We start from the raw sequence: 23,432 nt of genomic DNA on the forward strand, positions 1-23,432 counted from the left end.
GTCGATGCGAGGTTGCTCATGACGTCCATGCATGGAAATTAGTTATTCCGCCCGAACATTGACCTCCCTTGGTCCCTTAACTTTTTTACCACTCTGGCTTGCCTTTTGTCGTGGGAATAACATCTATTGTACTGAACGGAGAAGAACTGCCAGATGGTACTGGCCACACAGAGAGGCGGGGCTTGCTTCTTCTGCACTTTTCGCTCTGCTGAGTTACGATTTATCAGGCCAGCCACAACCAATGTCAAGAGACACTTTTCGACTGGGCGCGTTCAATCGGGCATATTGGACGACTTATTGAGCCCCTCACGAAACCCACCACCCGTCACTCGCACTGAGAAGAGAGACACTGAGCGAAGACTTAGGGGCAAGAGAAAGGGAGACCGTCACGCAATTTACGATGGTTCGAATTCACGGGGGTTTGCGCCTGCAAATAAGGAAAGAAAGAGAGAGCCGAAAAACGATCCTGTGACAAGAATTCCGGGCAGAGGAGCCCATTCTCTATTCCTCGGACCCGATGATGTTACACGTTCATCAGATAGGCGTCAGATCCCGATCCGCATTCCCCAAGCAGCATCGCACAGCATCTTCAGCGGTAGCTCACACCGTCGAGGTTATGCTTATATACCACTCGAAACTATCCACAAGCGCATCTTAGGAGAGTTTAAAGACTTGCGATATGAAATCTCACAGGCGTATGACCCGCAAGGTCCAGCGGGCTCGAATTCGGATGGATTTACTGGACTCGCAACCGTGGAGGAATTTAACAAAGTGGCGGATGATTTTGCTGCCTCTCTCACAAGAAGTTATGTTGCTGCAGATCCAAAGAGTCAGCAGAATCCCAGGAAGAATCCTACAGGCAGAGACAAATTATCCAAGGCTAGTAACGCAGAAGGCAGTGGAGTCAATAATTCCGATGAAGCATCATTGTTTAATGAGTTGCGGCAAGTACTTATTATTGACCCATATGACTTGCCCGGTCGACTTAAATATTTGTTTACAAAGTTTATTTGTGACGCCAAAGTTTCGCCACAGACATTAAGACAACAACAAAAATTCGTGGATTTACGATACCCCATTGAATGGTTCCCTGCTACTCGAGCGTTGCAACGCAAAGTACATCTACACGTTGGGCCGACCAATTCCGGAAAGACCTATCACGCCCTTCAACGTTTAGAGCAAGCCGAGTCCGGCCTTTACGCCGGCCCTCTTCGACTTCTTGCTCACGAAGTTTATTCTCGCCTCAACGCAAAAGGGAAACCATGTTCCTTAATAACCGGCGAAGAACGGCGGTTTCCAGAAGGCCCGACACCCACCATGAGTAGCTGCACGGTTGAAATGGTTCCACTGAACACCGAGGTTGAAGTCGCAGTGATAGACGAAATTCAAATGATTAGCGATGGGTATCGTGGATGGGCTTGGACGCAGGCCTTTCTTGGCGTCAGAGCTAGAGAAATCCACATTTGCGGTGAATTAAGGACGATTCCGTTGATACAGAACCTATGCAAGTTGATGGGGGATGAATTGACGGTACACCGCTACGAGCGTCTTACCCCCTTGGAGTGCATGGGGAAGAGTCTCCACGGGAAGCTAGACAAGCTTAAGAAGGGAGATTGCATCATTCTATTTTCAAGAGTTGCCATACACGCAATGAAAAAGGAAGTAGAGAGAGCCACCGGAAAACGATGTGCCGTTGTATATGGTTCTCTTCCTCCAGAAACCAGGGCACAGCAGGCTGCATTATTCAATGACCCGGACAACGAGTACGACTATCTCGTTGCCAGCGATGCTGTCGGCATGGGGCTGAACTTAGCCATCAGGCGTGTCATTTTCGAGACGTTATCTAAATTCGATGGGAAATCCCACCGCAACATTCCTATTTCTGAAATCAAACAGATTGCTGGACGTGCTGGCAGATACAAGACTGCGGCAGAGGCTATTAAAAAGAAAGATGGCCCTGCTGGCGAGGTCTCTCGACAAGTGGAAAGGAATGTTGGCCTGGCTACGACACTTGATGCCGTCGATCATTCTCTTCTAAAGTCAGCTATGGGCACCGACGTGGAGCCCCTCAAAACGGCAGGGATTTTCCCTCCATCAACGATACTTCAAAAATTCGCAGCTTACTTCCCAAAAGGCACGCCCTTAAGCTACATAATGTTGCGGCTGAACGAGTTCGCGACTCTTAACCCCATGTTTACCCTTTGTGATTTCAATGAGCAGCTACTGCTTGCTGATATGATCGAACCGTTCAACCTGACACTCCAGGATCAGCTAGTTTTTATAGCAGCTCCTGCAAATGTTAAACGGAGAGAACAGAGACCGATTATAGAGGCACTGGCAGCTATTATCGCAAACCGGAGTGCCACAGACCTCCTTGAAATCCCTGCTCTGAATCTTGAACTCCTTGACGAAACTCGGACAGAAGGGAAGGAGTACCTTTCCAAGTTAGAGGCACTTCACCAGGGCATCACACTCTATCTCTGGCTCAGCTACCGATTCGCTGGTGTTTTTAGGAGCCAGGCGCTGGCGTTCCACATCAAATCTCTGGTGGAAGAAAAGATTAATGAGTCTTTAGCCAACGTGCCATTCGAAGAGAATCGGAGGCGTATGCTTCAAGCTCTTAAATTAAAGGCGCTTCAAAAGCAGGCTGAAAAGGAGGCCTTAATGGCACCAGCTGTGGAAACGGAAACTCCCACGCCCATGAGCTATGAAGATGAGGATCGCCAAGAGCCGTTGATAGACGCGGCAGATGAAGAGGCGATTTCTGAAGAAGCAGTTGCCGACGAAGCAGAAGACGATGATGAATATGTGGAGGAGCCATCGAATATACCCAACGCTGAAAAAACCGGAGGCGACAGCTAGACGAAGGCAATACGCCTGGCCAAAGATCAAAGGTCCAGTGTTGGCTTTTATATTAGGTGTATGATAGTGAGTGTATATTACTGTATCTGTTGGATTATATAGCGGCATCTCCGGAAAAGGAGCAAAGGACATAGAATATAAGATAAGGATGGATAAAGGCTATGGGTAGCCATGTATTTCTGAAAGCGGACAAACTTCCCAATTATTATTAATCTACCTTACGCATTTTCAGCTTCTTCATAAGATTCATTCAATGAATAATGGAATGTGAGTATAATTCATAATTTCCAATGTTACTATTCATCACAAATTTATCTCACTTCAGTAACCCACCGCTGCAGATTTCTCTTATTTAATAAATTGCTGTGTGGGAAAAATGGATACAAGTGGTGTTCACGTTCCAGTTAGTAGTATTCACGTTCCTGGGTTGTGTTCTTTGTTTGTGGACACAACTTTACTCATAACCAGCTGTTACGGCTCTCTTCCACACCTCTACAACTTTACTCTCATCACCTGTAACAGATACTTCTTACACGTCTCATATAACCTCAGCAACAGCCTTATTTATACAATGTTATGCTGCCATCAATAACATTATATCTACAACACAGGTACTACAGAGCATTCTGTCAGCACAAACCCTGAGCACCACCCACCCCCCTCAAACTTTTACTCAATTTCACTTAAAATGTGGCCAAGGTGCTAAAGCCGACTCCTACCACCTTCTACTGCGAGGATCAGAGCAGAGGTAGTGAGTAAGACGTTTACAGGCATATTATTATCCCACGCTGCATCAAGTGAAGTTGTACGCATACCCGTGTTCTTTCTTTGCAAATCAATCAAGGTGATATTGAACTAACTTGTCACAGCAGCCCAAAGTAAGTTCAGCGGGCTCCGCCAACATATTCGCTTTGATCAGTCCTAATTGATATTAAGCACAGTTCAATACAGACTACACTTGCTTGATACTCACAATATGGCTGGGAGTACTATTTCAGGCGAACCTGGCAGCTCGCCCCAGTCGTCAAAGACTCCAGGAACAACAAACAGCAACACAAAATCAGTCCAGGATGCAGAAGAAGAGGCAATGGAGAGGCGAAAAAAGGCAGCTGCAAAAGCTCTCGCTGAACAGTCCCGGTTGAGAGCAAAATCTTCACAGAAATCGACCTCTTTGGCGAAGAATTCGAAGCTTCCTGAAGACAGCCTAGAGCCTCGAAATATCAGCCCCACCAAATCTCCTCGCACATCCCTCAGTGGATTCGATGCAGTACCTACAAGACCTGTCGATTTGCACGCCGCTCCCAGTTCGACTTCACAGCCGAGTATACTGCCTACAGCCTGCCAGGGCGATAGAGCCTTACTCGAAGGGACCAGCTCCACCAACAATTCTTCACAAGCAACACATACAGACCCTACAACAAACAGTGCAGAGTCTACTGTAACCGTAGCTACACCTGCACCTGAGCCGCAAGCAACAGATGTGCCTCCAAAGAAACTGTCGCCAAATAACTATGCAAAGAGAGATGCTCGATTCGAAGTTCAGGTTCTGTCAACGAAAGACGAAACGATAAAACGCGATGATCCCAGCTACACGTCAAAGCAGATGTTTCTTGAATGGGATGGCATCGATCGGGAAGCTTTAAAGGTTGTCAATGGCGACAGAGAGTGTATTTTGGTCGAATTCAGCACTATTCGGAGGATTTCGTACAACCCTATCGGCCAACGCCTTCAGCTCATATTCAACTCCACAGCACAAGATGAGGCGCAGACAGTTGTCATAGCTATGAATGCCCTTCCACGTGAAGAATGGGTACAACTTCAGCAACTATTCCGACAGGTGGAGAGAAAGTGGCGTGTTAGATGTGATCAGGAAGAGATGAGCTTCTTCGATGATGCAATAAAATCTATGAGAAAGAAGCCATACAGGAAGATGGAAACTCCTTACGTCGACAGATCAAATGCTTCTGGACAGAAAATTGCAGAAAAGCTCACACAAGCACCCCGACGGCAGTCAGTTCCCAAAGCATCCCGAAGGCAGTCAGTTGGACCAACCCTTAGCACCGCTGCCAAAATAGCCAAGACTCCAAAAAATAGAGTTGAGCGGCCAAAAGCGCACTTATCAGTTGAAGTGAAAAACATCATGGCCGCCAAGGTTATTGATCAGCCGCTCCAGATACCCCGTTTGTCGACGCCCTCAAAGCCTCCTTCTGTCACAAGCAGTCTTTTATCCAGAACAAGCCAGTGTCCTCTAAAAGAAGGAGCCGAATCCCCAAGAAACATCTCTAGAGATTACGGCAACAGAGACTCACCAACAAAACACGGTACTGGGACCCAAAATAGAAGCCAAGTTCCACAGTCATCGGCAATTCTCAAGCGGGATATTAGCCCCCATGGCCTTTCCAGTCTGTTTGGTTCCGACGACAGCGAGCATGATTTTTCAGGTTTTGAGCAGCCTGACAGGACTCCTTCGCAGCGATTCAAGGATCGGATGAACGAAGCCAAAAAGATTTCTAGTAAGAATCCACCCCTTTTAAATCCAATTTACCTTAGACTCACCTCGGAATATAGGCAGGCAACCAAATGAGAGTCCAAAAATTAGCCCTGGCCTCTTTGCTCAATCGCCTGCTTCTACTCTGCGTGATGGGAGCACTCAGGAGCCAGAGAAGCCAGAACATGGATTCGAAGCGTTCATGGACAGTATTCAACGTTCTAACCAAATTGAGAATGTCTTGATCTCATCGTCTCCGAATATAAGGCACAAAAGGAATAGGTCGCCATCGTCACCAAAACTACCACAGCTATTGAATTCACCGCCTGTCAAGCTAGTAGCCAAGGGCCTGCAAAACGCCGACAGCATGGCAGAGTCCGATCGCCCCCCAAAGAAACTCAAGGAGTCACATGTGGCGTCAGAAAATGAAACACGTTTTTATTACCAGTGCAAATCAGGTCAGGATTTCCTTCTTCCAGTTGCTGTTGATGATACAGTTATTCGTCTCCGAACGAAGAAAGAGATGGAGGAATCTGGAAAACAGTCAAAATACGACGTTTTCGATGGGCCTTGGAGGGTCCTTGGCATCTCAGAAACATCATTCCCTCTCAGCCCTGACTTCTTTGATCTTGAGGAGGAGGATTCTGATTCTACAGTATCTCGACAAGCTAAGTGGGACAAAATGCTGACTACTCAGATAAAACTGAACTTCCCAGAGGGATCTGAGGCAAATCAATGGGTGGAGCTCTCAAGGCTTCTTCCAGCCATTGATCCAAGTTATATAGTGACTGGAACGCCCATTCCATCAAGTTTGGAAGTGTCCACACATGCGAGCTACCTTGGTCTTGTTGACAGACTCCGCATCCAACCTTTGGCGCCAGGCTCCCACAATTCGTTTGTGAAGAAGGTCTCAAGCGCAACAGTTGGCGAACTGCATGTTGTGGAAATCCGCAAAGGTAAATTTGCTGTATTTGTGGACATCGATCACAAAGCTATAGGTGATTCATATGAGGTTGCTAAGATCCGGCAGAAGCGCCTTAGATTATACACCAAGGCTGAAGCCAAGCAAATAGAGGCTACGCAATACGATGATGACAAGTGGGTAAAGAGGCTTTTGATGGTATGTATTCAGAACTCAAATACTGCAGCCCAAACACTAACCGTTGAGTAGCAACATGGCGATATTGCGCGAAACAAGATCATCGTTGACGAGTATTTGTGCAGTTGGGCTGGGTGGGCCGTGGAAGATCAGACTTGGGTTCCGAGGGGAAATTTCGGCAATGATGAGCTCTTAAGACTCTTCGACGATCAGAACGATCCATTCAGAGATATTCCTGGCGATATTGTCTTTCCTGTCGAAAACCTTGTCCACGAAGATGATTTAAAAAAGGCTCGAGCCTCACTGAGGAAGACTAAACCGCCTGGGAGTAGTTGTCAGTCATCCAGGGCCAGCGCTCGAAGAACGATTACGAAGCGTGGCACGGCAAGGCGAAGCACGAGATGAAATGCAACATTTATTACAGTCATGATCTGGTTATCGGGCGCAAAATCAGGAAGCAAAATGCAGTGTTGGCTATGAGTTGCTGGATTCGAGCGAAGGCTTCCTAGGCACCCACCCGCGACGGCGTTCGCAAGGTCTCGTAAAGCAGTAGCTATGAGGCGGAAATTATGACAGCTTGGAAGATACAGTTTAAGAGATATTCTGATCAGCTCATAGAATGGTATCTGGTAGTGGTTTTTTTTACTATGGGGAGCTGATACCCGTTTGTTAGTTATATTGAGCATTGCAATTACACTGGGCCGTTTCTGAAATCCACCGACGAATTCTTCTTTATTGGGATCACGAACTGAGTATTAGGTCAAAAGAATACTCGGAGACCTAGTTCTTCAAATCATAATTTCTCGTGACAAATCAACAACTAGTAAAAGATTGGTGAATTTTTTTTTGTAATATACTGGAAGCTTCATTAAAAAAAAGTTTGTCATCTGTGTATGTGGGTGGCGTCGGGCATAGCCTTGTACCCAGCCTTGCAGCAATCTTGTGGTCGGGTGACGGGGTTGGGTAGCGGCCGAGATGGCCGAGACAATTTGATGATGTGAGCTGGTGTGATTACTATAGTTTTACAATCCTTACATCGTTCCTAGGAACTTCCTCGGTGTCGCAGTGAAAACGCTACATTTATAAATTGATTCTTTTCCAGCGTCCCCTTGTTTACTCCCAAATCAGCCTATCACTCGCAATGTCGGAAGGCCCAGTTCACAGAGTCATTTCAGCCGCTGAGGTGTATAGTTTTCCTCAGGGGCACTTGGGGCATCTCAGTGACCTTGAGTCCCATGCTCTGGACGAGTTCAGAACGCTCTGCACTGAAAAGAATCTCTACAGTGGAACTAAGAAATATGATTTTGGTTCCCACGATGACACGACTCTGCTGTTTGTCATATCCTTTCCCGATCTCAGGGTTCAACAAACTAATCTTTTCAAAGGCGCTTCTTGAGAGCAAGACGTTTTAATGTCCAGGATGCTTTTGAGCAGTACAAGGATACCGAAGAATGGCGCGCCGCGAATCAACTAGAAACACTCTATGAAACCATTGATTTGCAACATTTTGAAGAGACACGGCGACTTGTAAGACAAAACCTTCTTAGCCTCCAGCATCCTATAATCCGTTGAATAACATACTAACAGCTGTTTCGTGACAGTACCCACAGTGGACCGGCCGACGGGACAAACGCGGAATCCCAGTGTATATATTCGAAGTGAAGCATCTAGATGCGAAGGCCATGGCAACGTATGAGAAGAGTGCAGCTCAGACGCACAGCAAGGCGAAAACAGATGGCAACACGCCACCGAAACTGCTCAGGCTATTCACTCTATATGAGAATCTGACACGCTACGTTCTACCATTATCGACAGCAATGACTGACCGTCCACACCCCACCACGCCGATCACACAGTCGAACAACATCGTTGACATTTCTGGTGTGGGATTGAAGCAATTCTGGAACCTCAGGGCGCACATGCAAAGTGCCAGCCAGTTGGCAACAGCACATTACCCTGAAACCCTCGATCGCATTTTCATCATCGGCGCACCCTACTTCTTCCCAACAGTATGGGGCTGGATTAAGCGCTGGTTCGATCCAATCACCACATCGAAGATTTTTATCCTCTCGCCGAGCGATATGAAGTCAACGCTGGAATCATTTATTGAACCAGCTAATATCCCCAAGAAATATGGCGGCGAACTGGAGTTCAACTGGTGCGACCCACCTGTTTATGATCCGGCGCTAAACGATGTCATCACTTGGAAGAATGGCTATAAAACTCTCCCTACTGGTCCTATGTACTGGCGCGACAAAGGCGACCACATCGAGCTGGAAGCGGTTGGTGCCGCCGATGGCAAGCAACGACGAGATATTGTTGCGACAGTACGCAAAACCGCGGTAGTGGCCGAGACAGAGGAGGCGGACAAGACGACCGAGGAAGTGCTACAGACACTTCCAGCTGCAACGGCTGAAGCCATCAATGCAGCCTCTGCAGGCCAACCTAAGCCCGGCTCTTACGTCGTGGCCCCAGAAGGAATTGCAACGCTCTCGCTGCAAGACGATAAAAACTACACGGATGTCAATGAGAAGCAAGATGCTGCTCCAGATGCGTCAGCACCAGAGGAAGTGAACAAGGCTTAGTGGTCGATCGCACGACCTATAGAAGCATTGAAGAGGCGCATATAGGAGAGAAGCGGCAATGAGGTGAGCAGCGAGGTGTCAGGCGGGAGGTATAGCCATAGAGGCTATATGGCGCATATATGGATGTTAGTATAATATACCCGATATCGTGCTGCAAGTAGAGCTGGAAAGACGGATATAAAGAGCAGTTGCGTGTCAAATGTGACTGATAAGCCAACCGTTGGTTTTATTTACTAGACTAGAAGATAAACTAAGAGCCTTTTTATTCCACTGTTGAGCTTCATATCACTCAATTCATTTTCAAGCCAAGCCAAGTTAGTGTGATGGATGTTATCGCCATAAGTGTGAAAGTAAACATGCTTTATAAGCAGAGATTAAGTGGTTTGCATCGCACGTGACAGCGCGATGCGGGCGCGACATTTCGTGGATCCGAGAGGCGAGCGATGATGGGAACAAGGCATGAAATACTCGTATTGCGATGACCGCCTGAGAGGCCGCTTTGGAGGCTTATTTTCTCGCAGGTTCCAGCACCAACATTGTTTATGAATAACCACTGCCTATGCTTAGGAGCAGATTAATCTTGATGACAAATGTCCACCTCAAGGAACCAGATCAATTGAGTTGAGCGTGCAGTTATGCCTCCGTTCCTCCCGCGCAAGCGCCTGAGGTCCGACTCCCCCAATCGTGGACCAGAACTAGAGCTCAAGCCAGAGGCACCGAAACCGAAGCGCAGCCGAACAGGAAATAAGGACAGGACACAAACGAAAGAGGCAGGCGGGAAATCTAATGCTGCCATTGCGCCACCAAGGAAGAAGACTCTATTTGACGAATTAGATACGGGGACACAACGCTCATCGCCGCGAACGCCGAGCGAGTTGTTGAGGAGTTTGGGTGGAGGAGAAGAAGACGAGGAAGAGAGTGATAGCGAAGATATTGAATTCGAGGATGTCGTAGCTGGGAAGGAGGATGAGGATGACGACGATAATGTCGAGTTTGAGGATATCCCGCAGGCCGGCCCCTCCAACGCCAACCGACCATCAATATCAGCTGCGCCTGCGGGGGAAGAAGACCTTGACCTTACCCTTACAAGAGAAACGAGGATTAGCCTTGTGAATCCGCACAACAAGAAGCAAGGGCCAAGTAAGATTGAACGAGCTATTCGAGTCGCGACTCATCAGATGCATGTGCAGTTCTTAATGTGGCATAATTCGGTTCGAAACCGATGGTGTTGTGACAAGGCGTTGCAGGAGATCTTAACGGGGGAGTTGATGAAGAGGACTTCGTTCGAGAAGGACCTCAAGAGGTGGAAAAGGGATAGCGGGTTGGGAGGAGATGAAGTTGAGGAAAATGAAAAACCGAAACGAAAGGGGAAGTCGAAAGAGGAGAACGATGAGAAGGAGAAGGTGAAAGGGGCCAAGGAGAGAAGTCAGGCCGATTGGAGTAGCTCTGCCCAGCGAGCGGAAGTTGGATCTGTCAATATGAGCCACGGCGATCCACTATTTGCTCTTCTAAACCGGCTGTCGTCGTATTGGAAGAAGAGGTTTACAATTACGGCCCCGGGATTAAAGAAGATTGGATATATGACGTTACAGCGCATAGACGAGGAGATCAAGAGCAATAGAGCTGAATACGACTTTGAGAGGCATGGTGAGAGAATTGAAACTAAAGACTCTTTCAAGGAGCTAGCGAAAGAACATGAGGGTAGCAGAGATGTAGGTGCTCAGCTATTCACGGCGCTTTTACGCGGCTTAGGTCTTGAGGCTCGGATGGTGGTTAGTCTGCAACCAGTGGGGTTTGGATGGAGTAAAAATGAGGAAGCTGTTGAGAGGAAGGAGAAGAAGATTGTCCCGGAAGAGCCAGCTCTTCAAAGCTCCGACGACTCTGATGATGAGGGATCGACGCCTACTTTGAAAGAAAAGGCCCCGGTTAAACCTAAACAGAAGGCATCTCGATCAAAAGAAGTCAGAGCCACATCTCATATATCGAGCAATAGCACACGCCGAAAAGGAACGAGGGACCTCCCAATTGATATATCTGAAGCTGAGCAGAATGATGATCATGGCGAATCTAATGGGATTGCAGTCGATGCCTCTCCGAGCCGGCCACAACGCAAGCAACCATCAAAAGTCTACGAGAAAGACCTTGCGCCCAACTATTGGATTGAGGTTCTATCGCCGGTGACAAATATTTGGGTACCGGTTAACCCGTTTGCACCAAGCGACCCAGTAGCAACGAACCCAGAGCTTCTCCTCGGGTTTGAGCCTCGTGGCGCTAAGGCAGAGAAAGCAAAACAAGTCATGGCCTACGTTATTGGGTTTTCTTCAGATGGCACAGCCAAGGACGTTACCGTCCGATATCTGAAGCGACATACATGGCCGGGTAAAACCAAGGGTGTGAGAATGCCGGTTGATAAAGTGCCAGTATACAATCGTCATGGGAAGGTAAAACGCCATGAAGAATATGACTGGTTTAAGACCGTCATGAGCGGATATGAACGGCGCGAACAACAACGCTCTATCATCGATGATCAGGAAGAAGCTACCGACTTGAAGGCTGTCAAGCCAGAGAAGAAGGAAGTTAAAGAGGGAGAGGAAACTCTACAATCCTATAAGCAATCTTCAGAGTTTGTGCTAGAACGGCATTTGCGTCGAGAGGAGGCCCTACTACCAACCGCCAAACACGTCAAGTTATTTACGGTTAAGGGCAAGGCCGATGCTCCAGCTACCCAGGAGAAAGTATACCTGCGAAAAGATGTTGTCAGCTGCAAGAGCGTGGAGACATGGCATAAAGAGGGCCGTGAGCCAAAAGTCGGAGAGCAACCATTAAAACGAGTGCCATTCCGCGCCGCGACTACTAATAGAAAACGAGAACTTGCTGAGGCAGAATTGGCGAGTGGAGGACAGAAGATGCTCCAGGGGCTATATAGCCTAGATCAGACGGATTGGATAATCCCTCCACCGATCGAGGACGGTATTATCCCGAAGAACGGGTTTGGAAATATGGACTGTTACGTCCCGAGCATGGTGCCAAAAGGCGCTGTCCATATCCCGCTCCGTGGCACTACAAGAATCTGTAGGAAGCTAGGAATTGATTTTGCGGAAGCGGTGACTGGCTTCGAGTTTGGCGCGAGGATGGCGATACCAATTATTTCAGGCGTTGTTGTGGCGGAAGAGAACGAAGAAATGGTTATCGAGCATTGGCGTGAGTATGAGGCAGAAAGGTTGCGGAAGGAGGATGACAAGAGGACAAAAGCTGCATTAGGGATGTGGAGGAAGTTTTTAATGGGGATGAGGATTATGAAAAGGGTTAGAGAGGAGTATGGGGAGCACGGTGGTGAAAACCCAGATGTGCTCAACCCTTGGACGAATAAGAATACGATGGATAATGTCAGAGCAAACGTCGAGGGGGATATGTCGAGGCAGCAAATGGAGCAGGCTGATGAAGACATGGCTGGTGGTTTCTTCCCCGAAGGCCATGAGGAGGAGGAAGTACCCCAGAGCTTTTTCCCGACAAGGCATGAGGAAAGCGAAGATGAGGGCGGTGGCTTCGTTATTGAGCAGGAAGAGCCGGACAAGAAACCTATCAGAAATATTCCGAACACGTACCCGACTTCGCTCTCGATCCAGCACAATAGAGCTGGCGAAAGTACAATTGACGTTAGTGATGGAAGGGAGTCCTCTCCATCATCCAAGCCGGTTACACAAGTGGCACCGCCGATAAAGGGGGCTACAAAATCTACCACACGACCTTCGAACCGTATGGGCCCAGGCAACACGAGAGATCCAGACTCTGACACCGACACCCAGCCCAAGCCAAACCAACGCAGCTCCGGCCGACATTCTCTTCGCCGAGGAGGACCGGGGAAACGCGTACCGCCTAGTGATGACGAGACAACTGTCCCAGGTCTAGAGAGTGACCACGAGGCACGCGATGTGCACATTCCGGAGGCAAAAACTCCTGCATCGAGAAGAAAGGGAAAGTCTACAAAACTACCAGCTGAGAGTCCGGCTACGAGAGCCATGCCAAAGAGGAAGGCTACGAGGAGAAGTACGGGAACTAAAAGTCGATACTTCGAGGCTGACGACGAAGACGACTTTGAGTACACAGATAGTTGATGTTCAAGGTTGGTAGGCATAGGTCGGGCGTAGGTTGGGCGTAGGTTGGGCGTAGGGTCAAGAGCGAGGCAAGAAATACATAGCACCTGTTTCCTTGGATTAATAAGCTGCTGTTTTCAAGGCACATATCCGCCTCCGTTGTTACATTATACAGATTGTGCCATCTACAAGGCTGAGGAAATGATCATATATTCACGAGATTAGTGTACTGTGACCTCCTGTGGTGCTGTGTTGAGGCGCATGTCGCGCAGTTCAAAAATCACGCGCACTACTGCAACTATCCCTGTGATGTGGAGATAGCCTGGACTCGGCAGTGGCTCAGCCGCAAAGGCTGGGATGGGCTAAAGAGGGTCAAAGGCATCATCCTGTTCTTAATTCCACCTGGATATTTAAAATGTTATATGCTTTATTCTAGTTTGATTGTCTGATATGTGACTTGGTTCTGTTCAGCGTCGCCTAGATGTCTAAAGAGAGACTTTCTGACTACCAGTGGCCATCACGTGCACCCCGACCAGATACGCGCCCAGTACGTTTTGATCTCGATTCGGAAAGAGAAAACGACCGGCGACGAGCGGAACGGTCACTGAGGGGATCGAGAGATGCATCGGGCTTTGTGGACGAAAACTTTACCTTTGTTCCTGCGAGGAGCAGAATAGGTCGGGACAGGAACAAAGATAGGATCATCGAGGACCGAGAGAGGTCTCTGAGCCCGAAGTTCACTGAGGAACCCATCGCGAGTGATAACAGTGATATTATTATCACGGCAGGCCCTGATTCAAATGATGATGAATATGGTGTCCACGCCCATTCATATCGGGGTCGCAGATCATCGAATTATAGCTTGTCGCGCTTCGATGAAAGGGAGAGCAGCCATTTTACGAGACCGCGGCATCGACGGCGCCTAAACCGTTTTTTGGGACAGAGGCGAGACAGTTTGGAAAGTTCAGCTTCGTGCTCCGCATCAGATTCAGACATCAGTGACGATGCTTACTCATTCACGTTAACGCGTCACAAGCGCACTATATCGGGAATTGAAATAATATCGGACGCTGCCTCCGAAGGTTCAGAAGGAGATGTCGGCGGCGTGGAACCCGAAAAAATTGTTACTCAGTCCCTCCTCGCTCCGAAGATACAAAATGTCTTCGATAGTAGGTATACAGGGGAGGGATCAGTAGGAGGTGTACAGAATGCGCGGATTACTGTGCTTCCTACCCCACCCCAAAGCCATGGCCAAAAAAAGAATCGCCCCCCATTATTCAAATGGATACATTTTGAAGACTCGGCTATGAACTTTGACGATTTTCAGAACGGGGTAGCAGCTGTGGCGGGACTCTCAGATATCGAACGTCAGGCCATCTCACGTCTCCTAGCGCGTGTAGGGAAGCGGTTTGACAAGCCTTTTCAGACATCGAGCGGTATGAAAGCCAAATTTTTGATGCCGTCCTTGACCGCGGAAAATATTATCAACCAGACGGGATCCAAGACCTCGAAGCCGAGGGTAGTGACATGGATGAGTCTCCCGCATTTCACGTTACAAAAATATAAGGCTGGTCCCGCTACGGCAAGGCCCGCAGACCATCCAATTCGCAGTCTCATGCAGGCGCGTTTCTCACTGGTCCAAAGGGGACGAGATATGCAACAGGCAGTTTGCCACTTGTTGGATACCCCGGACGATTATTGTTTCCATATTGCCCAGACATGGTATTTAATTCTTGATGACTGTAAGTTAACACGAAGTGCCATGGACAGAAGTAAATTAATAGATACAGCTCTCCTCATCACCTGCGCCGGGATCCGCATGTCTTCTCTCCAAGGTGATGCGATTAAAATCGCCCCGGAACCTTCATCAAAGCATTGGCCTCCTTTTATCTTAGTTTCATCCGGGAGATGCCTCCTCTGGTGTTTCAAGGTGGATGAGTGCCAGACCTGGTTTGTAAGTGCTTCAACATATACCATTGTATGAGCTGAGCTAATGTGACCTAGGACTTTGTCCTGCTCTTTGGGGAGTTCTGGCCTCGGAGACTGGAGTTCAAGCATAATGGCAAAACCATCAGGGCCGCTGACTGGCCGAGAATTATAGCCCTGGCGAAGAGGACAAATGTCAGACTTACGGTCGATCACAGGTATGATATCTCAGTGGACTCAGTATTATGTGAATACTAAGTTGATCAGGGCTCCATTGAGGGACAAATTTGAGGCACCTGACAATTTCATACCAGTTATGCGGGATTATGGAAAGGCTACTTCGGCGTCAAAGCCGACTGTGACATTGAAAGAACAACCAGGCGCTAACACATCGTCAACCATTCCAGGCTTCGTCATTCATGAGTATGATAAGCCGCCCAAACAAAATATGACGGGTCCACCACCAGATAAGGGGCAACAGCAGACTGCTAAACCGGTCACTGCTGAAGATGCCCCTGAGAAATCCAGTGCCCCGTCGACAGAGGGCTATTTTGATAAGCCGAAACCCAAGCCTGCAACAGCCGCCAGGCCAGAAAACAGTCTCAACTTACCAGCGGTTCAAAATTCTCCCCCTAAGCCTGACAATATTTTCGCTGGGTTTTATGTGTTTGCTTGGCTAAATTCGCATCCAACGACCATGTTATCTCCCCCCCTATTTGCTTCACCCTTAGAGCGATCTCAATCACGAAATCGCAGCTCTATTAGCCCAAGCGGTGTTCGTGAGGAAACTCCAACTCCAAAAGCCACTCCTGATATTCAGTGGAGAGTCGAGGAGCAAGATATAAGAGCTGACCTTGGGGAAGTCGACGATTTCCTGAAGGCTAGGTCGAGCGTTAGTGACCGCATCGTCTATCAGGAATGTCCTCTTAGCTCACGAAACTCTATTGTGGAGCAATTGACGAGAGTAAAGACGAAGCTTATGAGTTCAGAGAAGGTAAATCCAGAGAAAGTCAAGATTCTGGGGACGAAAGAAGCAATAGCTGCAGCAGCGGATCAGATTTTCCAGTTCTTCCTACCTGTTACATTTGAGGGACCTACAGTACAGAAATACTGGGGCGCTATCGACAGCTTAATTTTGGTAACAATATCCAACCAGAAATATATGATGCAATGGCTAATCTACTCAATAGCCCGATAAATCACAGAAGGTTAAAGCACAAGAGAAAACTTCTCAGTATTACCAGGGTCGGCAGTACTGGCCAAAAGAAAGGAGAAAGAGAAATTTCGGTTGTCGTAATGAAGATGTCCCATACATCGCCGAGTTTCTCGGTCAAATTGCCAGGCAGGTTCAGCCATTCAAAGAATTCTACGCGGAGGCACGCCCCGCGGATAGACTAAATATTCACCTACCAGAAGAGTTCCCAAAGGCTTGGCTATATCTTTTGATATCTGTGGCCTCGACCACGAAAGACATGGCGGTTTTTGAGGACCAGAATTCTGTAGTTCATGATTTGCTCGATAGGGGGATGCGGAAGGTGGTACAAGAGACGTCGAAGAAAAGCTTACTCGACAGCCTCGTTTTCACACCGTTTGAGCTCGCAACTCTTATCAACTTTCAACTCCTAGAGGGCGTAACTCCTTACTCCCAGGATATAATCGAGCCATATTGGCAATATCTTCGGAGCCTGGTACGTTGGATATGCGCCAGCGAAAACTTACCTATACTAATTCACATCTTAGGAAGCCGATATTGCCGCAAATCCTGTCGACCGCAACCACCAAGACCGTATTGCGCTATTCAAGCAAGAGATATATGTCATTAACGATACACTAAACCAGCAGCGACGCCTACTCATGCTTGCTTCTCCCTCTGCAAGTTTCAGGAATAGCGCCGCCGCCTTCCAGAACACTCATCTCAACAAGATAGCAAACGATGACTACCGTTCAGTGGTACCTAATGTCTATACCCAACAGCCAACAATGCACGCTTTTAATAACGCTACCAACCATACACGCTACGAAGCCGCAAATATCGAGCCCTTTGACGTGCCAATCGTCGTGGACAACCAAGGCCGCTCGCGTACAAGTCAGCTCTCACCCACCCACCCGAACGGCGTCCTCGGGATTTTGATCTACGACGCGATCTCCCTGGTAGACCACAAACTACGCGACATACGGGAGATGCACGACTGGGTATCGCATCTTCAGGCCAGCAACCTGCAGAAGATCGACACGAACAAGGACCGGCAGGAGGCCGCCATCTACGCCTTCACCATCGTGACCATTGTGTTCTTGCCGCTCTCGACCGTCGCGGGGATAATGGGCATGAACACGGTCGACATTCGTGATATGGAGTTTGGCCAATGGGTATTTTGGGCTTCTGCCATACCCCTCATGATTATCGTCATAACTTTATGTCTAATTTGGGCGGGTGAGCTGGGGAATTTCTGGAAGGGCTTCAGGGACTTGTGGAGGAGGAGGGAAAGCGCGGGGAGGAAGAAGGTAAGGAAGGCGGCAGTCAACTTTGCGCCTACCATGGCGTATACCCCGATGGATAGGTCGAGTATGTATAACACTGGAGCGTCACCAGAGCGTGACTTCGACCGTCACTCTGTGGTTATAAGAGAGCGCAACCGACCCGAATATCTCCGCGGGCTTTAAAAAGGTGGTATTTATGGATATATGTCACAATATTTTATATAGTCGATACCCGTTACATTTTGGATTTGTTCTCAACGAAATAAAAGACTTCATTCTTGCGCTAGTGTATTTCCCATGCTCAAAAGTAGGGAGGAAACGGCAGTGATATATAATAATGCTTGATCATCGCTCCCAGAACGCCTTGTATATGCAAAATCCCTGGAGTTCAAGCTAACTGCAACAGATGTCCATGGTCATCTTCATACCTCGATCAAATTCGGGATCGCAGGTCCGACACCCCGTAACAAAACAATCGTGTTCCCACTAACCAAAGCACCGCCAACCTTCTCTCCGAACTCGAGAAGTCGGCCACCTTCCACATGGAAAACCCGTAGTTTCTCCCTTTCATCCTCGCTCTGGTTATTAACGTTCTGCACCTGCAGGCTCTTCGCCGCCGCATCCAGAACCCGTCCTATAACCCAATCTTTGCTGTAGAAGAACTCGCCCTTCGGAAATTTCGCTTTCGTGGTCGCCGCCTCCGCCTCAACATATATATACACCCTCTTCTCCGGCGCTAACTTCTCGTCCCCCTTCGCGGTTTTCTTCAGCGTATTCACCGCCACCAGCCTTGCCGCCGTACTCGACGGCTTCGGCTTAGGCAGCACCCTCGTCGTCGCCTTCTCCGCCTCGATCTTCCTTGCCGAGCCCCACGCCTTCAGTCGCCCAAATGCCAGCTTCGCTTTCTCAGTGGTCGCCGTCGTGTCGAAGCGCGCAGGCCGCGCCCCAATCGGCACAAGGTTCTTGCAGTCGTGGTCCTCCTTCAGCCGATGCTTCAGGCAGTATGTGCGATTGCACCCGGAGCAGTGCACGCCCGGATTACGACCCGCGGCGCTCGTGACGGTCTTGCAAACCGGGCTGGCGCAGGGTTTCGGTGTGTCAACGGCGAGGGTGGTGTGGCCGTTGCTTGTAGACGAGGCTGCAGTGGCGGCTGCGCGACGCCGCGCCCAGTCTCCAGCCTTGGGGCATTTGTGGGCAGTTTCGGAGCGGTGGTCGAGGCAGAATGTGCCGAAGCAGGATTCGCACCGGAAAGGGAGGAAGTCGAGTTGGTTGCAGTAGGGGTCCTGGCAGTGGGAGCCGATGAGGGTTGGGTCTGATGTGTCCATTGTGGAGTAGGAGTCGTTCGGTGGGGTTTTGGAGTCGGCCATGGCGGCGGTGGCGGGGCGAGGTCTTAATATATACGCTGGTGGGGTAGAATAATAGATCGGGGGATAGACTAAGGCAGGGGCAAAGCTGACGACGCAGGGCCGAGGGCTGGAGAGAGACGCTGTGATCGAGAGATGCTGACTTGAGGTCTTCGAGAAGGGTGTAGAAGGTAGCCTTGGCGACTGATGGGGCTTAGCGGCGGTTTGGGGCGAGGCTGACAAAGTTACGAATCGCGTGGCCTGACGCTAATATGGCGGGGAGTTAGTAAGCGGCAGGGGCTTTTAAAGGTCACGTGGTAATTCGATATCAATTCTGTAAAACGAATCTGGACTTGATAATCAAGTGCCGGAAGAAGGGAAAATATTAAAAATCGCGTAAGTAATTATCTTTCTTGATTTAAATCTTTTCTACTTATACTAGAATGAAATATCGAGTGTTGTGGCAGACAAACATCGCCGTGAGGTTCTCACTCTCACAACTCTCTGAGAGCCCTCCTGGACATTGTGCTTCGAGGAGCAAATACTGGAGGTATTGGAGGGCCATTTAACAATGTGGAGTAGATGATAGTAGGATATCATCCTGAATTAACATGCTGAACCAAACTATCACTGAACCATACGATTATTCTTACGGGGTAAATATCAATTTCATTCATATATTGTTATAATAAATTCATTCCTTTTTATTTCATTATATACAATTTTCACCTGTCATAAGGTCCGTCAAGTGTCTCCTCCCGCATCCATTTCATCCATCGTCCAGCTCCTCCCCTACAACTGCAATACCTTATTCCCATCATCCATCGACCACAAATCCCACTCATCATCCCCCTCCGCAATCTTCCCCGACAACTTCATCCTCAAGATCTCCTTCTTCAACGCCGCCCTAATCAGCTGACACGCCTCAATCGACTTCTCATCCTGCATCTTCGACGACAACGCCTCCTCCAGGTTATCCCGCCTCTTCTCATACGACAACATCTCGCTCGGATCCCGCGTCTCCCCATACACAGACTTCATCTCCGGGCGCGGCCGCGGGATGATATGGAAGTGCACATGCTTGATTGTCTGCCCTGCCATCTTGCCTATCCGCCACGACATCAGCATGCATCCCTGGCACCACAACTCGACCAGGGGCTGAGGAATCGGGGGGACTCACCATTCGCCTGCAAGATATTCCAACTCTCATCATGATCCCTCCACTTCGCTCCAAACAACCCCGCCATCACCCCTCTACTAACAATCGGCAACCAGAACCCCAGCACCGCGCTCTCCCCCGACGAGAGATCACTGATCTTGCCCGCGTGCTCGCGCGGCAGCAGCACGATGTGGCCGCGGCTCATAGGCGCCACCTCGAGGAAGCCCACGACGCTGTGCGTCGCGAGGACGAGGTAGGCGGAGGCGAGAGGGCTGGCGGCGATGGTGGGGTTGGGGGTGGGCTTTGCGGTTTTGCCGATGACGCAGAAGTGGCATTCGGGGTCGTAGGTGTCCTCCACCTCCTCTTCGGGCATGGTGAGGTGGCGGGGGGGGGAGGGAAGTAATAGGGGTATGGAAGGAGAGGTATGGTAGGTGCTTCGGATGAGCAGATGGAGCCAGGCGGGAGGGTGCGCGGAGATATTAAAACCTGGGGAAATGCTTTGGTATCTGTTCCCTTGGGGGGTTAGATTGTTATATTGAAACCTGGGGAAGTTGCTTTGTTATGCTGCTCCCTTGGGGTATCAAATACGTCAGCGTGATCTAGGACCCTTAGATATTGACCAGTCGTCATAGACATCACCAAAAGCGCGGGAAAGCACGTGAACACTAAGTTATAAACCCATCATCAACAGAATCCCATCTCTCTCGCAGACGCCCAGTGCAAATCAAGACACATATCGATTGTCACTCCTATTCTGTCGACTGCGTATAGATTGCGGGAAATGTATGTCACACCATCACCACCTCTAGCGCGAGGAGAGATTCACGGAAATATTGTAGACACCCTTCTATGCATTCATGAATACAGCTTATATGTACACATCGATTGGTTCCAGTCGTCGGACGCATCGTCGGGCCGTAACATCCTCTTTCCAATCCACCACCCGTCTAAGCCTTCTGTCCCTTCTTCTCCGAGGAATCGATATCGGCTAAGAAGTCCCTAGAAACAACCATCAGTATAAACTCCACTAGAACCCCTCCTTCGTATTCGAAGTATCGCCGCAGCAGTATAGGACTCACTTGATGAACTTCTCCTCATCATTGTTCTTCGCGTTGAGCGGGGGAGTAGTGGTCTTCTCGGCCTTCTTTCCGCCCATAGCGAGGGCAGCACCGCCAAAGGTGATCGAAAGCGTGGCGATCGAGAGCTGTACATCAAAAACCTCGTCAGCACAATCCTTCAATTGCCCCTCTGCACTCCAATTCCCGCAATCCTCCCCTTCGTAGCCAATTGAAGAAATTTGCCCTCCCTCGGCATCCCTATTTTCCTCCACCCCCAAACGGGATCACCTACCCAGTGAGACGCGATCTGGCGACCGGCGATATTGTACATAACAACCATCTTGACGGTATTTGCTTGAATTGACTTGGAGAGAGGTGAGGTTGATGCGTTTGCGGTTGCGGTAAGTTGACGATGTGCTGGGCCGACGTTGGCTTTCCGAGCCCACTGCACAGCTTCAATATGCTTAGCGCCTTGGCAGTATTTTTGGTCGGTCGCTCGCTGTTGCTGCTGGGCTTACCCGGGACTTTTCGCGATTTCGTTTCCCCGAACGGGTCCGCGGCCGTCCGGTGGTTCCGTGCTGGGCGTGTAATCCAATGATATGCAAGTATCATAAAGTCATTGCACATGTCCTACGTAGATAGTATAGATTACTTTCTGAAACTGGTAATTGTAGGCTGCTGCTATCTCTCGCGCGCATCCAAACTGTCTTCCTCTCTTGTCACTGTCACTGTCACTGTCAAAATACCATTTCTCTATCTCATATACCTCATACGATTCTCAGATTTACCTCTCTTTCCACTCAACCCCATCGTTCGAGTGAAATAACCACCTTATCATGGCCACCACAGGCCCATCCAAACCCGACAATGACGTTGTGAAAATCAACCCCAACCCCCCTCCCCCCGCCAAAAAGCTCCCCAAAGACCTCCAGCGCCTCGTCGACCGCGCCGACAGAGACGAGACCATCTACGACGAAGTCCGGAGCGGAACGTGAGCTCTCCCCCATCTCCCCTTCCCTCTGCCCTCTCCTCCCCCTCCCCGCCTCTATTATCTCTCCCTTCCACCAAGCCCGAACCGCAGAACCCCCCAACTGGAGACAAACCTATCCTAACACCCCCCCAGCGCCCCCGAATCAACCGAATCCTCCATCCGCTACGCCGCCTACGCAACCCGCATCCGCACCGCCCTCCTCTCCGCCCAACGCTACGTAGCCTACACCTCGGACGTCGGTGAATCCTTCCGCCCCGTCGCGCACCCCAACCTCGTGCGCGCCGCCTACGGCATCTCATGGGCCTATCTAGCGGGAGACGTCGCGCACGAGGGGTATAAAGCTTATTGTGCTAATCAGCGCACTTTGCATCCTGAGGGCGTGCTGTTGGGGGGGGGTGTGAGGGCGGATTCCGGGGAGGGGTTGGGGGTTGCTGCTGCTGCGGCGGAGGGGGGGAAAGAGGGGGTGAAGACGGGGGGGGGATTGGTGACGCGGGGTGTGGTGACGCCGTTAGAGGATTACCGCACCGTCATCGTGCAACGCGCTCTCTTCCAAGGGATAGCATCCATGGGTCTCCCGATGCTAACAATCCACTCCATCGTGCGCTACGCCGGACGCGCGATGAAAGACGTCAAGAACCCGCGCCTGCGCATGTGGGGACCCGTCGGGCTGGGGTTGAGCGTCGTGCCGGTGTTGCCGTATTTGTTTGATAAGCCTGTGGAGGGGGCGGTGGAGTTTTTGTTTCATGAGGGGTTTAAGGCGATTGGAGGGCAGGAGGCGGTGGGAGATGCGCCGGTGGTGGGGAGGGAGAAGAGGTTGGAGGAGGCGGGGGGGAGGGGGAGGGGGAAGGGGGGGAAGGGGGATAAGGAGTTGTAGAGGGGGGAGAAGGGGGGGGGGGGTGGAGAGTTGTTGGGGAGGGGGGTGTTGTGTATAGAATGAGGGCTGTGTGTATACTGTATATCTAAATCTCTAAATCTCGACCTCAATATAGACGTCTCAACTTCTACTTCCATGGTATTGGTGGCATGAGGAAGTAACAACGTGATGGAAGGTATAAAACCAAAGAAAAGGAGGTCGCAGCGCCAAGACAGGAAACAGCACAGGGTATGAAAAAGCATATCTAATCTTTCTATAACCTCACAAACAGCACTAGCACCAGCAGTAAGCACGCATGCAATGCACCTCCAAGCACCAGAGCATGTTGAAAACATCTTTTTGATCTCCCCATTCCCCACCAGTCGCCTTCTCTTCAAGCCAAACCCCCCCTTCCATCATCTACGAACTCCAAGTGTGTTTCAGCGTCCTAGCAATTCCATCTTCTTCATAGCATCTTAGATATCATCCTCCTCCT

General features: G+C 49.6%; 10 protein-coding genes across 10 annotated transcripts in view; 6 read left to right on the forward strand and 4 right to left on the reverse strand.

Moving 5' to 3' along the window:
• The first annotated feature begins 103 nt into the window (after nucleotides 1–103).
• Nucleotides 104–3,568, forward strand: SUV3 (RNA helicase). The gene has a single exon (XM_018275414.2). It carries the CDS (start codon nucleotides 154–156, stop codon nucleotides 2,860–2,862), a length of 2,709 nt encoding a protein of 902 aa, XP_018129319.1. The 5' UTR covers nucleotides 104–153; the 3' UTR covers nucleotides 2,863–3,568.
• Nucleotides 3,569–3,764: 196 nt separating this feature from the next.
• VE01_05957 (uncharacterized protein) lies at nucleotides 3,765–7,255 on the forward strand. The gene is made up of 3 exons (XM_018275415.2): nucleotides 3,765–5,375; nucleotides 5,431–6,470; nucleotides 6,522–7,255. Exons 1-3 carry the CDS (start codon nucleotides 3,839–3,841, stop codon nucleotides 6,852–6,854), a joined length of 2,910 nt encoding a protein of 969 aa, XP_018129320.1. The 5' UTR covers nucleotides 3,765–3,838; the 3' UTR covers nucleotides 6,855–7,255.
• Nucleotides 7,256–7,455: 200 nt separating this feature from the next.
• On the forward strand, nucleotides 7,456–9,357 carry VE01_05958 (uncharacterized protein). The gene is made up of 3 exons (XM_018275416.2): nucleotides 7,456–7,781; nucleotides 7,835–7,976; nucleotides 8,051–9,357. Exons 1-3 carry the CDS (start codon nucleotides 7,591–7,593, stop codon nucleotides 9,032–9,034), a joined length of 1,317 nt encoding a protein of 438 aa, XP_018129383.1. The 5' UTR covers nucleotides 7,456–7,590; the 3' UTR covers nucleotides 9,035–9,357.
• Nucleotides 9,358–9,493: 136 nt separating this feature from the next.
• On the forward strand, nucleotides 9,494–13,500 carry VE01_05959 (uncharacterized protein). The gene has a single exon (XM_018275417.2). It carries the CDS (start codon nucleotides 9,670–9,672, stop codon nucleotides 13,147–13,149), a length of 3,480 nt encoding a protein of 1,159 aa, XP_018129384.1. The 5' UTR covers nucleotides 9,494–9,669; the 3' UTR covers nucleotides 13,150–13,500.
• VE01_05960 (uncharacterized protein) lies at nucleotides 13,501–17,815 on the forward strand. Its single transcript, XM_018275418.2, has 6 exons — nucleotides 13,501–14,870; nucleotides 14,919–15,082; nucleotides 15,133–15,272; nucleotides 15,322–16,192; nucleotides 16,245–16,742; nucleotides 16,795–17,815. The coding sequence occupies exons 1-6, from the start codon at nucleotides 13,610–13,612 to the stop codon at nucleotides 17,713–17,715; spliced, it is 3,855 nt and encodes a 1,284-aa protein (XP_018129288.1). The 5' UTR covers nucleotides 13,501–13,609; the 3' UTR covers nucleotides 17,716–17,815.
• On the reverse strand, nucleotides 17,791–19,077 carry VE01_05961 (uncharacterized protein). The gene has a single exon (XM_018275419.2). It carries the CDS (start codon nucleotides 18,897–18,899, stop codon nucleotides 17,955–17,957), a length of 945 nt encoding a protein of 314 aa, XP_018129287.1. The 5' UTR covers nucleotides 18,900–19,077; the 3' UTR covers nucleotides 17,791–17,954.
• Nucleotides 19,078–19,667: 590 nt separating this feature from the next.
• VE01_05962 (uncharacterized protein) lies at nucleotides 19,668–20,407 on the reverse strand (the record flags this gene model as incomplete). Its single annotated transcript, XM_018275420.1, has 2 exons — nucleotides 19,668–19,981; nucleotides 20,056–20,407. 2 exons carry the CDS (start codon nucleotides 20,405–20,407, stop codon nucleotides 19,668–19,670), a joined length of 666 nt encoding a protein of 221 aa, XP_018129325.1.
• A 466-nt stretch (nucleotides 20,408–20,873) lies between these two features.
• Nucleotides 20,874–21,504, reverse strand: VE01_05963 (uncharacterized protein). The gene is made up of 3 exons (XM_018275421.2): nucleotides 21,385–21,504; nucleotides 21,114–21,238; nucleotides 20,874–21,033 (listed from the first exon to the last, which is right to left on the reverse strand). Exons 1-3 carry the CDS (start codon nucleotides 21,430–21,432, stop codon nucleotides 20,982–20,984), a joined length of 225 nt encoding a protein of 74 aa, XP_018129289.1. The 5' UTR covers nucleotides 21,433–21,504; the 3' UTR covers nucleotides 20,874–20,981.
• Nucleotides 21,505–21,755: 251 nt separating this feature from the next.
• Nucleotides 21,756–22,957, forward strand: VE01_05964 (uncharacterized protein; the record flags this gene model as incomplete). The annotated part of the gene is made up of 2 exons (XM_018275422.2): nucleotides 21,756–22,083; nucleotides 22,216–22,957. The coding sequence occupies exons 1-2, from the start codon at nucleotides 21,929–21,931 to the stop codon at nucleotides 22,955–22,957; spliced, it is 897 nt and encodes a 298-aa protein (XP_018129324.1). The 5' UTR covers nucleotides 21,756–21,928.
• An 85-nt stretch (nucleotides 22,958–23,042) lies between these two features.
• Nucleotides 23,043–23,432, reverse strand: part of BEM1 (bud emergence protein 1) — a gene marked incomplete at its 3' end in the record, with an annotated part of 3,555 nt that continues 3,165 nt past the window's right edge. Inside the window, exon 5 of the mRNA XM_018275423.2 lies at nucleotides 23,043–23,048. Coding sequence (XP_018129284.1) covers nucleotides 23,043–23,048 — 6 coding nt within the window. The remainder of the gene's footprint in view (nucleotides 23,049–23,432) is intronic.

Source organism: Pseudogymnoascus verrucosus (genome assembly GCF_001662655.1).
Source record: "Pseudogymnoascus verrucosus strain UAMH 10579 unplaced genomic scaffold scaffold_29, whole genome shotgun sequence".
Classification (NCBI taxonomy): Eukaryota; Fungi; Ascomycota; class Leotiomycetes; order Thelebolales; family Thelebolaceae; genus Pseudogymnoascus; species Pseudogymnoascus verrucosus.

What these genes read in the sequence shown, in the direction of transcription:
- VE01_05959 (XM_018275417.2), top strand. Translation starts at nt 9,670, where the DNA reads ATGCCTCCGTTCCTCCCGCGCAAGCGCCTGAGGTCCGACTCCCCCAAT.
- VE01_05957 (XM_018275415.2), top strand. Translation starts at nt 3,839, where the DNA reads ATGGCTGGGAGTACTATTTCAGGCGAACCTGGCAGCTCGCCCCAGTCG. An exon ending in CGAAGCCAAAAAGATTTCTA is followed by an intron (nt 5,376 to 5,430) that starts GTAAGAATCCAC and finishes CTCGGAATATAG; the next exon opens with GCAGGCAACCAAATGAGAGT. An exon ending in GGGTAAAGAGGCTTTTGATG is followed by an intron (nt 6,471 to 6,521) that starts GTATGTATTCAG and finishes ACCGTTGAGTAG; the next exon opens with CAACATGGCGATATTGCGCG.
- VE01_05958 (XM_018275416.2), top strand. Translation starts at nt 7,591, where the DNA reads ATGTCGGAAGGCCCAGTTCACAGAGTCATTTCAGCCGCTGAGGTGTAT. An exon ending in CACGATGACACGACTCTGCT is followed by an intron (nt 7,782 to 7,834) that starts GTTTGTCATATC and finishes ATCTTTTCAAAG; the next exon opens with GCGCTTCTTGAGAGCAAGAC. An exon ending in TTGAAGAGACACGGCGACTT is followed by an intron (nt 7,977 to 8,050) that starts GTAAGACAAAAC and finishes GTTTCGTGACAG; the next exon opens with TACCCACAGTGGACCGGCCG.
- SUV3 (XM_018275414.2), top strand. Translation starts at nt 154, where the DNA reads ATGGTACTGGCCACACAGAGAGGCGGGGCTTGCTTCTTCTGCACTTTT.
- VE01_05960 (XM_018275418.2), top strand. Translation starts at nt 13,610, where the DNA reads ATGTCTAAAGAGAGACTTTCTGACTACCAGTGGCCATCACGTGCACCC. An exon ending in ATGAGTGCCAGACCTGGTTT is followed by an intron (nt 15,083 to 15,132) that starts GTAAGTGCTTCA and finishes AATGTGACCTAG; the next exon opens with GACTTTGTCCTGCTCTTTGG. An exon ending in GGCAATATCTTCGGAGCCTG is followed by an intron (nt 16,743 to 16,794) that starts GTACGTTGGATA and finishes TTCACATCTTAG; the next exon opens with GAAGCCGATATTGCCGCAAA.
- VE01_05961 (XM_018275419.2), bottom strand. Translation starts at nt 18,899, where the DNA reads ATGGCCGACTCCAAAACCCCACCGAACGACTCCTACTCCACAATGGAC.
- VE01_05963 (XM_018275421.2), bottom strand. Translation starts at nt 21,432, where the DNA reads ATGGTTGTTATGTACAATATCGCCGGTCGCCAGATCGCGTCTCACTGG. An exon ending in GCCAGATCGCGTCTCACTGG is followed by an intron (nt 21,239 to 21,384) that starts GTAGGTGATCCC and finishes TTTGATGTACAG; the next exon opens with CTCTCGATCGCCACGCTTTC. An exon ending in GATGAGGAGAAGTTCATCAA is followed by an intron (nt 21,034 to 21,113) that starts GTGAGTCCTATA and finishes GGTTGTTTCTAG; the next exon opens with GGACTTCTTAGCCGATATCG.